The following is a 14787-nucleotide window of genomic DNA, read 5'->3' as shown; positions in this document are numbered from 1 at the left end:
TCCCAACTTAGTCTCCACTTATTGTCATGCCTTTTTGGCTTTATGGATCAATGACTTTAATGAGAGTTGTTTCTACGGGTATGGGTATGGGGTAGTATAGGCATGGTATGGTATCTTGCGCATTTTACTAGCGGCTACACCATTGAAGAAAAGTTACTCTCCTGCCCAGCCACCATTAATGCTCAACAGCTTTTCAGAGACCTGTGAATCACAATGAGTTATTAAGTTATATAACCAGTTAGCAGCTCTACATTTGAATAACTATATATGCTATGTAATCTAATTGATGTATATTAACCACTTAGCTGAGAGCAATAGGAATTTTGAGGACTATGACATCAGATGCATGATAAATCTTGGAACATTTTTAATGAAGATAATCTCATAGTTTGTGCTGTGCTCATTCAAAGGCCATCCTATCTAGTTTTACTGGCTGATCCTTTTTTCACAGATAATGGATTATAGCTTTTCTCATGCTTCTTTCATCACAGATGATTTTCTTTCTATTAAATTCCTCTAGGGCACATATAGATAGTACCTCTTTTAGGAAGTCCCAAAGTCATTCTCTGTCTGCTAGTATTAATTTTCTTTTCTTGGCCCATTGTAATAATAACTTTTATTCTCCTAATATAATTGTCATCTCAGAGGCTTGCTGCTGAATAAGCTCACCCTTTCTAGCTCATGCTTTCTGAACTCTGGCCAGCTGGTTAAACTCAGCTGTTCTTGATCAATTCCACTTTAAGCCGACTGATTCAATCTGGCTTCTCTCCCCTTCTGACTGAGTTGCTTGGATTGGTTTCAAACTACCTTTGGCAATCTGTCCTAATCTTCTGGCTTCTTCTCACTCTCTGGCTTCAACTGCCTCTGCTGACCTGCACTGAACTGCATGAACTCGTGATCAAATTCACTGTACTCACTGCACTGACTCCCAATTGACTTAACTGACTGACCTCAACTCAACTGGACTGTCTTCTCTGTGGAACTCAACTCCACTCCTTTCCTATCCTATTCACTCTCCTATGCTGTCTACTCTACTGAACTCTCTATTGTAGTCTACTGTACTGTATTGTCTACTCTCTCTCCACTGTACCCTACTCTACTATATTGTCTTCTCTATTCTGTCTCTCTATTGTGCCCTACTCTCTCCCTCTTTCTCTCTCTCAACTCTTCTATACTGCTCTTAAGCACCTTCTCTCTCCTGTCCTTCTAAGAGTTGGGCATACCCTGTCTCTGATTTACTTCATCAAATCTTTCCTTGATTCTTCACTTTGCCTGCCCCTCAATGAGGAGTCACTTTCAAACATGGGTACTGCCTTCTACAAACTCACCTCACCTTCATTGTTTGAGATTAAAGGTGTACACTAAGAGCATGTCTGTATTTCAGCCAGAGGGTTTAAAGGTGTGTGTTGTGTTTCTGCATTTCAGCCAGATTACACAGACCTAGAAGGTCTTTGGATGTGATCCCTTGCCAGAGCAGTCATATTGTTGGGTTAAAACTTCTTTACAGTCTACCATCTGTTACCTCTTATGTCTCTTACTGTCTCAGAAACTGAGTTCTATGACTAATAGACTTTAGAGAACCTTCAACGTCAAAGATAGAACTTGGGCCATCCTTTGCTTTGAGCATCTGCTTGTTAGATGCATAAACAGAAATAGCTACTCTGTCTCAGCAAAATAAAGCAAAATAAATCATAACAAGGCACAATGTACTTCAATTTGGTGCATATTGTTTCATATGGAAGAAGCTACACATATTTTAATGTGAATAACATTCTAGTATAATAGAATAGCATTTAAGAAAAGAAATAAACACTAACAACATAGTAGCACATTGTATTTCAGAAATGTGTTCTTTTTCTTGCATTGTATTCAGTGGGAAGCTCTTAGAGGTGTGGAAGTATTGGCATGCTTAGGCAAGCACTAGTGTATACTCCTATCATCTCATTGTATTAATTACAGAGGTTAGTAGCACTGAAGACACTACGGTGGTGTCTGATGTCATACCTATATGCTACTATCTTTCTCAAAGCTAGTTTGGTTTTTTTGTTTTGTTTTGTTTTGTTTTGTTTTTGTTTTTGTTTTTGTTTTCCAGCATGGCTTTGGAATTGACTTCAAAGCCTTGCAAATTGTGCACGAGTCTGCCACCACTGGGCTAAGTCCATAGCCTTCTGGCTTCTGAATATTAGTGTTTTAAAAGCCTAAGAGCCCCGTGCCTTTTAATAGCCATTGAAATGACCAAGAAGAGGAAAGTATAAATTTTTTCACATTTTTTTGTTAATTTTTTATATATTAATTACAGTTTATTTACTTTATAACCCAGCTGTAGCCCTCTCCCTCATTCCCTTCCAATCCCACCCTCCCTCCCTCATCTCCTCCCTGCCCCTCTCTAAGTCCACTGGTAGGGGAGGACCTCCTCCCCTTCCATTTGACCCTAGCTTATCAGGTATTTTCAGGACTGGCTGCAATGTATCCCTCTGTGGCCTGGCAAGGCTGCTCCTCCCATGGGGGAGTTCATATCAGAGACAGTCCGTGTTCCCCTTACTAGGGAACTCCCTTGGATACTGAGCTGCCATGGGCTCCATCCAAGCAGGGGTTCTAGGTTATATCCATGCATGAATTTTTATTTTTTTATATTAATTACAGTTTATTTACCTTGTATCACAGCTGTAGCTCCATCCCCCATCACCTCTCAATCCCACCCTTCCTCCTCTTCTCATATGTCCCTCCCCCAGTCCAATGATCCCCTTCCATTTAACCCTGGTCAATCAGGTCTCATCAGGACTTCATTGTCTTCCACTGTGGACTGGAAAGGCCGCTACCTCCTCAGGTGGAAGTGATCAAAGAGCCAGCACATGAGTTCATGTCAGAGACAGTCCCTGTTCCCCTTAGTAGGGAACCCACTTGGACACTGAGCTGCCATGGGCTACTTCTGTACAGGGGTTCTAGGTTATCTCCGTGCATGGTCCTTGTTTAGAGTATCAGTCTCGGAAAAAACCCCTGTGCCCAGAAGTTTTGGTTCTGTTGCTCTCTTTGTGGAGCTCCTGTTCCGTCCAGGTCTTTTATTGTATACATGTGAAGCATGCAGTGATTGTAGATGTACATAGAAAAGTGATATATTATACTCAAGCAATTAACATGTTCTCCATTGTTCTTAAGTGCCTTTTTAATATTGTATGGTTTGACTGGTGGACTGAGCACTTAGAATTTATACTTTACGCAAATTCCTAGTGTGATACCGTATTATTAACTACAGTCTTCATGGTGTACTTTAGATCTCCGGACGTATCCATCCTATATAGCCACAACTATGTTCTTTCACATACATTACCTAATCAGCTTCCTACTCATCTCTGTTTGCCATTTTCCTAATCTATTTCTGGTCAACATTTTAAAAAAAGTAAGACAAATTTTATAGTTATTTGTCTTTCCTGCATCCATTTGACTTAGCACCGTATCTTCTAGGTCCATGACTATTGTTGTAAATGGCAGGATCTCCTCATGTTTTAAGGCTAAGTAACATTTTTAATGTTCATTAGAACCATTTTGCTATTATAAGGATATAAATTACAATGTTCTTCAACCTTATACATATTCTAATACTTGAATATTCTGTTATATAAAACTTGTAATAGTGTCCAGCTTCTCCCTCCTGAGGACTGGGATCTTAGGTATGATCCGTCATACTCAGAATTGTGTGTCCCGTGTGTACCTGTGTACAGTGTATTTATGCATTTTGGTGAGTTCCACTGTACCAAGAGGAAAGGAAGAAAACACTATTTTAAGAAAGTGTTACTGAACATTATATATATATTTAGTTTATCCAATGACCTTATATAATTCTCAGTAAGTTTTTTTTTAAGAATTGCAGTATCAATTCTTAAAAAAAAATTTTTTTTAAGAATTGCAGTATCAGCAATATTTTACAAAGCAAAGGGCACAGCTACATTCTGAAGGCATATCCCTTTCTCCTCACTGAAGTATGAAGCTGTTAATTCATTCTCTCCATCATGTGAGTCCCCCACTCCCGTGGAGGCTCCCTATTTTGCCAGTGCAGGCACAGCCCTCAGTTGGCCAGGCTCTTCTCTCTTCCTTGTGTTCTCCCACAGTGCACTTCAAAGTGGACCTCGATTCCCCAATAAGGGGGTTAAATTATTACCCCCAGGTGTTGATTCACCCTTCTCCTTGTTGGATTTTACCTCCTTCTGTTTTAAATCCTGGGGGGAAAACAGGAAGGTGTTGGAAGAAGATCAAAGTATCTATCGGGGCTGGAGTTGGAGACTGGAGCCCTCTCTACTCACCAGTCCCAACCCCCGCTCTCTGACCTTCTGCCCTCCCCAGCCAACCAGAAGACAGAGTGGATCCTGTGGTTAAGCTATATGCTGTGCAGAGAGACATGCTTTCTTTATACTATTACATACAAGCAGCCAAATGCTGTTTGATGTCGGTTTCATTTTATGGTGTAATTATAAAAGACAGATGATTTTTGAGGCTGTATTTTTTTTGAACACCTACTTCTGTTCTTTCGAAGACATTGTCGGAGAAGATTCTGAAAAGTGAGAGGCTCCTTGTCCTGAGGCAGCACAGGGGTCAGAGTGCTACCAGGTTCCCCAGGAGCAGGACACAGCTGTTATTTGTGTTATAAATAATATGAAACTTCATTTTAAAAAAGTAAAAATGAAATAGCAGGATTTGAATCAGTTGTCAACGAAGTATTCAATGTTCTTTCTAGAAAATACACACTTGATCAGACTAAAATCAGAATCACTCTGCTCAGAGATAGAGATGCTTTGGCCCATCTTCTCATAGACCTTGAAATAATACTGAATATACTGGAATTATGATTTGTGTGTGTATTTAGAGTACTGACTGCTAACCTTCTATCCTGAGTTTTATACTTAAGAGTAGGCCAGAAATAATTTACTAAAATTAAAATTTATTTGCATAACATCATAACACATGGTACTTAATAGTTTTTAATTAAATTTTTATTTTTTATATTAATTCTAGTTTATTTACTTTGTATCCCAGATGTAGTCCCCTCTCTCATTCCCTCCCAATACCACCCTCCCTCCCTCATCTCCTCCCTGCCCCTCTCTAAGTCCACTAATATGGGAGGTCCTCCTCCCCTTCCATCGGACCTTAGTTTATCAGGTCTCTTCAGGACTGGCTACAATGTACCCCTCTCTGTGGCCTGGTAAGGCTGCTCCTCTTCAGGGGTGGGGGGATGTCAAAGAGCCAGCCAATGAGTTCATGTCAGAGACAGTACCTGTTCCCCTTATTAGAGAACCCACTTGGAACTGAGCTGCCATGGGCTCTATCCGAGCAGGGGTTCTAGGTTATATCCAATGCATATAGTCCTTCATTAGAGAATCAGGCTCAGAAAAGACCCCTGTGCCCAGATATATTTGGCCCTTGTGGAGCCCCTGTCCTCACTTACAAGTGGATACTAGACCTATAAGATAGGATAAACATACTAAAATCTGTAAACCTAAAGAAGCTAAACAAGAAAGAAGACCCAAGGTAAGATGATCAATCCTCACTTAGAAAGACAAAGGGGATGGACATTGGAAGTAAGAGAAAACAAGTAACAGGACAGGAGCCTATTACAGAGGGCCTCTGAAAGACTCTACCTAGCAATGTATCAAAGCAGATGCTGAGACTCATAACCAAACCTTGGGCAAAGTACAGGGAATCATATGAAAGAAGGAGGAATTAATAAGATCTGGAGGGTGTTTAATAGCTTATGTAACCATTTCCTCACTTAGGGGTATGCCTCTTCCTTTCAGGAACCGCCATGCAATAAATAATCCATTTAACATATCTGTGCCCAAGTCTGCTAATACTACCTATATTTTTAGAGTGAACTTGTAAGGAATGTAGTGAGGTCCAAGCTTCTGCCCCTTTTAAAGCAGGAAGCTGTTCACCCATCATGTGCCTTTTTAAATCAGGGCCAAGAACAGCAATTCCTGCATCATTTGCATCAGAGTTGAATTTTACCTCCTATGTAATTTTTATTGTTTGATAATTTCATACATAACCAACACTAAGAATGTTTGAAAGCCATATAGTTTTAATTTTAAAAAAAACCTTATTTGGTAATGTAAACTGGTTTACAGTATTTAGTTTGTTTGATTTTTTTTTATACAAAAACAATCATCATGTATTTATTTAATATACATTGTAAGGGTTCAAGCAGACTTAATTTAAAAAAACAAATAAAACGAAAATAACACCACAGCTTAGAAATCAAGGAAAGGACAGACCACTTAGGAACGAAGACAACACGAGAATAGAGGCTGGACAGCTTGCATCAGGGTTCTTGACTGGAGACCTGCTTTGAATAGGTTTCTTGCAGGTACTTCTTAAACGCTGTAGGGTTTTTCCAGAGCTCGGCAGCATGTGTGTTCAAAGGGCTATCGATGTTGGGTTCTCCCAGCAGGCTCTGGATAGAGAGCAAGATGGTCCTGACGTCATACAGTGCGGACCACTTATCCTTGAGGATGTCCAGGCAGATGTTGCCCTGGGTGTCCACGTTGGGGTGGTAGCAGGGCGTGAGGAACTTCACTGTGGGCGCGTTGTAAGGGTAGCCACTGGGGAACTCTAGGGAGAGTTTATACCTCAGGTCTTCGTATACTGTGCCGGCTGCTCCATGGATGGTCCCTACCCATTTGAACAGGTTGTCTGATTCAGGGAAGGCGGAAATTCCTTTGTCACCAGATGTCATGAGGGTCATCAGCTCTTGCTGTAGCCTCTTGCCCACAGGGCCCCGGGCGGCGCCACCGCTGGGCTCGGCTCCCTTGCGAACGGCGGCGATGCTGGCAGCGGCTGGGTCGCGGTTTTGCGAGGCCATCCCGGGGTCGCTGGCACCGAGACAGTCGTGCGGAGACGAAAGGGCAACTCTAGTTTGTTTGATTTTAACTTATATATTTGAAGTATAATAACATACAGAAAAGTGTGCATATCATAAATACGAAGTTTTATGGTTTATCAAAAAATGTGTAACACCCAGGTGATTATCCTCAAACAAGACTAGTTCCAAGGTCTGCCCATCATGCTCCCTTCTCAGTAGCAAAGAACCTCATGTCCTTGCCTTAGACACCATGATACTTGCTCAGTTTGTGTAAAGGACATTTTGTGTGGTGTTAACTTTTTCTGTGTGGAATCTTTGACGTGCATTTGTACACACTGCTATGCAGGTTGTATGTTTGTTCTCAGCCCCACTGATGTCTACTCACTCTTGCTGAAGGAAGGCCCGTGAAGGGCTCCAGGGTTTCAGCAGCATGTCCTCTGTAAAGGCCTTCATCTGTCCCGTCCAGTCTATATCATGATTTCCTTTAGAGCCTCTGGCTGACAATAGTCTTGACTCCTGCCTGGTTTTCTTTTAATCATGCTGCTTAGATGCAGCTGTGCACCTTGCTTGACATCTGTTTGAGGGCCCCACAGGTGGCCCCAGGTCTCACCATTACCCGGAAGCAGGAGCGAGGTCATGATGAGAGGAACAACCTTAGTGGACAGCGCCCAGCTCCTTACTGTCCCGGGCTCTGTCCTCAGGTTACAGGTCTCTGCCTCAGTTCCTCTTTTCTGCACAGTCATCAGAAAATTTCCAGAAGAGTGATGGGCCTCTCTGACTTTGCTTTTTACCTCTCAGGAATTGCCCTGCATTGCTAGGTGGTCAATGTTTAGAGAACTACTGTCTATTCTACTCAATTACATTTATTAGCTGTGAAAACATTGTAACATGTGTAGCTTTTAGACATGGTTAGCATTGCATGTCAGCTTTCTATGAGTTCTTCATTCATAGGATGCCTTAGAAATGAAGAGAAGCTAACATTTCTTGGCCTTTTTCATATTATATTCTCACTGTATAAGAATTCGTTTCATTCTGTTTGAAAAAAAAATCTTATTATGTAACTTTTAGATGGGCGAATAAGCCCAGAAAAGTGGAGTATCTAAGTAGTGGCCATAAGCTCAGGCTTGTGTGCTCTGAAATCAGCTTCCTCACCGGCCACATTGGTCTCATGAACACCATACTTCTATTGTGTTGATAAGCAGAACTCCAGAAGAAATCGGTGTCTTAGTCCTGGCATGAAGTAGACTGTGTCTTACCTACCTATTTCCTACTTTAAAGCTGTCTAGTGAGTCTGTATGGGTCCAAGAGTAAATGCCCAACAACTCAGAAAAGCTTGGATGCTTGGTCAGTCTATGCCTCCACCATATGTTGGTCGCCTTTCTCACTCCTCCCATTGCTTGGTCTGTTCAAGCTCTCTGTCTTCTTGACATTCCCTTGAATTTGCCAGGTCAACGCTCTACTTCTGTTCTCCATGGCCTCTTCGCAGGATGTTCTCTCTCTCTCTCTCTCTTTAAAGAGGTCTTTTCCCTCTGATCTCCTCGTGGTCAATTCCTAAATCAGATTCAAGGCCATACATGTTGAATCAGCGGTGTTCATCTCTGATGCAACTTTTTCATAAACATTTGCCACATGTCTCTGAAAGATGTCATGTCCTCCTTTTTGTCATCTCCCTTTCCCCTCAGAATGGTGGCTGCTACTTTGGAGATGGCTAAATGATATGTTTTTCATTGGCTAGCTAGTTAATGTTTCAGGCCCTAAGCAAGATGAGGCATCTCTAGAAACTTATAATCAAAGAGGAAGGTGCAGACATACACATAAGATGAAGTGGCAAGGCCAATAGGAGAGGCCATAGAGGAAATCAGTGTCCTAACTTCTCGAGTTAACTCAGGGAATGCTCCAAGAAAAGAGAAGGCCTTTACTAATTATTTAATTGGAGTCAGTTAGTTAAGGGGGAAAAAAACAGATCTTATTCCAGGTAGAATATATCTTTGTGCAAATATGAGAGATAAGAAACAGCAAAGTTGGATTGTTCTCGTCAGATGAAAAGGTTAAAGCCTTGTGTGTACCTAGAGCAATGTCATAAAGAAGAAAAACTACATGTGTATGAAAATATGTGCCTGTGTTTTCTCATTGCTAATAATGATACCAATCCTGATTATTTTAGTTTTCTTGGCAATAACCATGGTATAAACACAAGATGAAATGGCTTGCTTTCAGAGCACCTCACTACTCCTCCCAAAAACTTGGCATACACATAAATGGGAGAGCGGGGTAAAACATCACCTCAGTCCGGGATCAGACTAGACTTTGTGCAGTTTATGAATGGAGATGTCTGGGGCCAGCTGCCCACTGCGGTTATATCACTGTGGGTGCAAGGATGGGTTTGGGCACATGCTTAACACCTGTTGTTCATGTGGAAAGCTGTAGAGGAATGTGCTAGTTGTCATTGTTCCTGTCCCGATCCTCAAATCAATTGAGAGTATTGTCTTGACTGATTTTTTGCAGTGGTACATTATGGCATTTGAAAGTTAAATATAAAAATAAGTACATTCCAGAGAGAGAGAGAGAGAGCGTCCAGGAATCAGTTAGAGTATTTCTGCTCAGCTCACATGCAGAGTTCTTGAAGGACAGAGGACACAGTGGTGTGCACAACACGTGAGGACATTGCAGGAGATCCAACACAAGGCTGTAGCCCTTGGCTCACACTTCTTTCACTTAACTCCATGAGCTATGTGATACTGAGAGAGAGAAAAGAAAGCCATCTTTCACAGAGGTGAATTGATTGGTATGCTGATCATCAAATGATCAAAATCAAGGCTCAGAGAAGTTCACTATTTGCCTAAAATCATAAATCAGTATGAAGAGAGCCAAGCTGGGATGTGAAGACAAACTTCACGACTAAACCTGGATCTTTTCACAGGGAGGTTTGTTAACCACTGTACTGTGTATGAAGGGTTTTCTGAGCTTCGTTCCAACTGTGAAACTTAATACCTTGGTCTGTATTGTAGGCAGTGCCTGATACTCCTGCTTAAAAACCAAACATGCCTCATAGCGTTCTCTCTGTTTCCAGGTTAAGTTGAATGCTGTGGACTTCTGCCCTGTGTTTTGTGTTTGCCAGTTTACATGATGGTGCTAAAAGACATAGCACATCCTGTCCTTGTGAGCTTTCTTTAGCTTCTCATCCTTGGCAGCTGGCATGGGTGATGGCTCTTTCTGAACCTATACACTACCCATCAGAGGGCTGCAGAGTCAAGTCCCCACCCCCCGCCTTCCATGGCAGGCTGGAATGCACAGTGTGTGTGTGTGGGGGGGGGGGGGTATTGGGAAAAGCCTGTCCTTCCACTGTGGCTCAGAGCACCAGCTCACTATTTTTTTTTTAAACCAGGGGAATGCAACAGCTGTGGCTGATCCTTCATCTTTGTTATGCACATGCTTAGACTGTTAGACGTCACACAAATCTCCTGTCCCCACAATGCCCACCACAGTACCACACACACACTAATTGCACAAAACTATGCATGCTTAATGGCAGTTATTTTTGGCATTGTGCTGTGGCATTTTTTTCTATAACATTGAACATATGTTACAATGGCAAAAATGATCAGGAGGGAAAAAGCTTTACCCAAAGGTTCCCCATTTGTAGTTTTTAATCTTGATTTGGACTTTGCTTGGATGTTTTTCAACATGTTATGAGCAATATACACCTAGAAAATATTAGCTGACTACGTTGGAGCATGTCTGTAATCCCAAAACTGAGAGGAAGAGGCAGATGGATCTCTGTGAGTTTGAGGCCAGCCTGGTCTACAAAGCGAGTCCAGGACAGCCACGGCTACACAGAGAAACCCTGTCTCAGGAAACATCGGTTTTTCATCTGCTACAAGCAATTCTACTCAGAAGTGGCAGCTATCCAGGGCAGTCAGGTAGCAGTACAGAAAAGCAGTTGCCTAGGAACCCTCCTGAAGCTCTGTTCTACCCTCAGTGGTTGCTGCCCTGAGCATGAGGTCTTTATGTCGCTGGGCAGGATGGGGACACAGAGTCATCAAGGTTGGGGCAAATCAAGTGAGCAAAAACTGCAAAAACTGATGAGAGGGCCCCAAGTCAAGGCCACAGATGAATAGAGCACTGATCACAATGCTTATGAATGATTGGGACTTCCACTGTGGCCAAACTCATGCCAGTGGTCACAGAGTGGGTAGAAAGGCTAGCCCCCAAGGAGCTCTGGTTTCAGGGGAATGGCAAGTGAGATGGGAGCCACCAGGTTGGTGTGGAAGGGGCCACAGGTGGTTCTTGTTGACTTGGCTGCTCTTTCTCACTTCCACTATCACTGTACAACTAAGGACCATGCACGAAGATAACCTAGAATCCCTGCACAGAGGTAGCCCCTGGCAGCCCAGTCTCTAAGTGGTTTCCCTAGTAAGGGGAACAGGGGCTGTCTTTGACATGAACTCAGTGGCTGGCTCTTTGATCACCTCCCCCTGAAGGGTGGGCCACAGAGGAAGACAATGCAGACAGTCCTGATGAGACCTGATAGGCTAGGGTCAGATGAAAGGGGAGGAGGAACGCCCCTATCAGTGGACTAGGGGAGGGGCATGGGGAGAGATGAGGGTAGGAGGGTAGGATAGGGAGGGAATGAAGGAGGGAACTACAGCTGGGATGCAAAGTGAATAAATTATAATAAATTAAAAATAAAAATTAAAAATCATATGTATATATATATGTATATATGTGGTCATATATATTGGAATATAAATGGGAGGTGCCCAAAGTCAATGTCAACCTCACCTTCACATGCACACTCACACACAAACCCATGCAGTAAACGCACAAGAACCAGCATACATTCACACACCACACACAGAGCAAGAGAGATAAATGATGCATGTGGATGCATCCCAGTAGTAGAACATTACAGAATTTATAATTTCCCCATTCCCTGGTTGGAATAATACAAGTATATATTTGATATATACTTCAAAAATGGTGAAAATGATTCATCCAGGAGCAATAATTTCCCCCAGCAATGAGGATTTGCTGGCCTGGCTGTCTAGTCACTTTGTTTAGTGTGACTGGAGCACACTAGCTTGACCCTGTCTCTTGGCAGTTCACTGTTCCTGTTTGCCTCCATTCAAACAGCAGATGGTGTTCTCCTCTTTGAAGGGTAGAAGCATTCACAAATGTTCTACAGTCTCTTTCCTTGGTTCCTTACATCCTGAGGATCTGAGTGTGGTCCTGGAAATCCCAACCTCACAGACTCACTGTGACTGAAGGAAAGGGGGTAAAGCCCACTGCTGTTGCTCTGTGCTGTCCAGCTTTGCTCTCTATAACAGTGAGACATGGAGCTCCCAGAATGTTCTCCTTTAAAGCGGGAACTTATTTTCTGTGCTGATAATCTTCAGCTGTAAAGTATTTATAATTTTACTTAAGACTTTCTTTTGTCATTTGTCCTTATCTTTCACATGACATTGACAGTCTTTATCTTTCAGTGACAACCCAGGATAGACATCTTATCTGAACATCACTACTAGGCCCCTATGATATGGGGTCTGGTATCATCTTTCATATGTGATTATTCAATTGATCTTCCTAGCCAAACCGTGAACTCTCTTGTTAGAAATAAATTATCAGTTATAAAACTTGGTGCTCTTCGCCGTGCCTCTGCTGAAGCAGGTTTCAGATAAGGGTATGTCAGTGAATGAGGTGCTTTAGTCTTGCCTGAAAAATAATGTGTGATGCAAGACAATACCCAGAAAACCAAAAAGACTGTCGCCTTTTCATGTACTCCTCTTTGAGCTAAAAGAAGAATGAGGCTAAAACATTTTAAACTGACTAAACTGAAATGATTTCTGTCATTTAGAAGGAAAAGCAGAGTAGCCCAGCAATGTAGGCAGCCATGAAAACATACGCAGTTTCATGTCATATCAGACACACACAGAGTTCTTCATCTGGAATCTCTGGTATTTAGCCTAGCTTGGGAGGGTGGTCACTAAACATTATGGCTATGAATGAATGAATGATGCCCTGTATAGGAAACTCAGAAGAAAATTTTTTATTGCATTCTTGCTTAGGGATGCATTGAGAATGTTGCTTTGGGTAAGCGCAAAGATGAGAATAGTGCCAGTGTAAACTATGCAGATTATGTTTTGAGGTAACTCACTGCATTGCAGAAGCTTCAGAGATGTATCTGGGCAAATAAATCTACATTATAGATCTCAAAACAGGGCTATAATTCTTGTGTTTAGAACATCACCGAAAGAAAAAAAAATCAAAACTTCCCTTTGCCGCCCATGCTGACATACAACCATCTCTAACCCCAGCATCTGGAAGATGGTTGCAGGTGGGGCTCTGTGAGCGTAAGTCTAGTCTGTTCTACCTTGCAAGTTTTAGGTTAGCCAGGGCTATACAGGGAGAACCTACCTCCAAAAACAACAAACAAACAACAAATCTGCATTGTTTACACTGACACTCTTCTTATCTGTGTGCTTACCAAATTCTATAATTTAAGATTTGGTCTCATCCGCTCATCTCTGTGGTAAAGCTAGGAAGCGGTCACTCACCATCACCATCCTTTCAGGCAGCTGACCAATGCAAAAACATCCCACACAAGACTGGATGCTATAGAAGATGGACTGCTTCCTGGAAACTGTTTCCTGGTTAGACTATTGCTTTTGCCCTTATCACCAATATTAAAAATGACAGTATTTTGCACACAACTCCCACTTTAATAGTATCTTTCTAAATAGACATCTGCCCTTACTCTGTATTCCTTGTCAGGCAGCACAAGGACTGTTTTCTTGGATTTATATACAGAAGGAAATTGAAGTGCAAACCAGGCCAAGTCATGTATTCATTGAGGAAAAAAGTGTGGCTGAGAAGGATCAGGCCCTCCAATCAGGCTTTTTTTTTTTTTTTTTTTTTTTCATGCCAAAGTGGACTCTTCAAAATATTTATTTAATTTTTTAAATTTTACACGCCTCTGTATGTGTGTGTGTGTGTATGTGTGGTGTGTGTAAAAATGCATGTGTGTGCACACAGGTGTCTGGGAAGGCCAGAAGAGGGTGTCAGATCCCTTAGAGCTGAAATTACTGGTAGTTGTGAGCCCCCTGACATGGGTGCTAGGAACCAAACTCTGGTCCTCCAAAAGGGCAAAAGGCACTGCTAAGCCATCTCTCCATCCCCAAGACTAGACTCTGACAGCATGTTCTTTCTTTTTGTTGTAACAGTTTTAAAAGAAAAGACGTTGATGACCTTGAACAACTTGAGCACTTATGTAAACTCCCTGCTTCCACCCCAATCAATTTTGCCAAACTTGTGCTAACCCTGAAGGTGACTGTAAGCAAACGCTTCCTAGAGGGTTGGGCTACACTGGAGTGACACACAGACTGTGAGAGTTCCTGTTAGTCCTGGAAGGAGACTCGGTGACTGGACCAGCTCTCTTTCTTATGACCCTCAGTTTAATCCAAGCAGAGCAGGACCTGCCACAGTTTGGGAGCCGAACCTGATATCCAGAACTAGCCACAACTTAACAGCTTTATCTGGCTCACATTTCCTCTTACTACTGTTACTATAGCTTGACTTCCAAGTCAGGTTTCTTTGCATGAAGGAGATGGGCAGACGGTTCATTCTTCTGTTTGATTCATCCTTAGACGGTACATTGTCCTTGGGAAGACCAGTAGGACAAGTCAATTATACAAGAGCAGACCCGGAGGCCAGAGTGGGCATTCTTCCCTCACTGCCCGCTTGCCCGTGGCCGTGCCCAGCTGCAGCATCGTGTAGAAGGGTTGTTGGTGCTGCCTCTGCATGCTGATCATGATTGCACCTGGAATCACATCCAGTAGAAATATCATGCAAACTAGCATAGCTCTTCTATCCAAATGTTACACAGACGTCAGAAAGAGGCGACGAGATGGCCAGCATGTTAACCTAGACATTCCAGGGAA

At 42.4% G+C, this 14787-nt stretch overlaps 2 protein-coding genes across 5 annotated transcripts in view; one reads left to right on the top strand and one right to left on the bottom strand.

Moving 5' to 3' along the window:
* Eya4 (EYA transcriptional coactivator and phosphatase 4) overlaps positions 1 to 14787 on the top strand; it is a 253327-nt gene that overhangs the window by 148382 nt on the left and 90158 nt on the right. The gene's annotated exons all lie outside the window — the stretch shown is intronic.
* LOC110555683 (ubiquitin-conjugating enzyme E2 C) lies at positions 6154 to 6893 on the bottom strand. Its single transcript, XM_021649032.2, has one exon. It carries the CDS (start codon positions 6848 to 6850, stop codon positions 6311 to 6313), a length of 540 nt encoding a protein of 179 aa, XP_021504707.1. The 5' UTR covers positions 6851 to 6893; the 3' UTR covers positions 6154 to 6310.

The sequence above is a fragment of the Meriones unguiculatus genome, chromosome 20, assembly GCF_030254825.1.
Source record: "Meriones unguiculatus strain TT.TT164.6M chromosome 20, Bangor_MerUng_6.1, whole genome shotgun sequence".
Classification (NCBI taxonomy): Eukaryota; Metazoa; Chordata; class Mammalia; order Rodentia; family Muridae; genus Meriones; species Meriones unguiculatus.
This window is presented reverse-complemented; position numbering and strand designations above follow the sequence as displayed.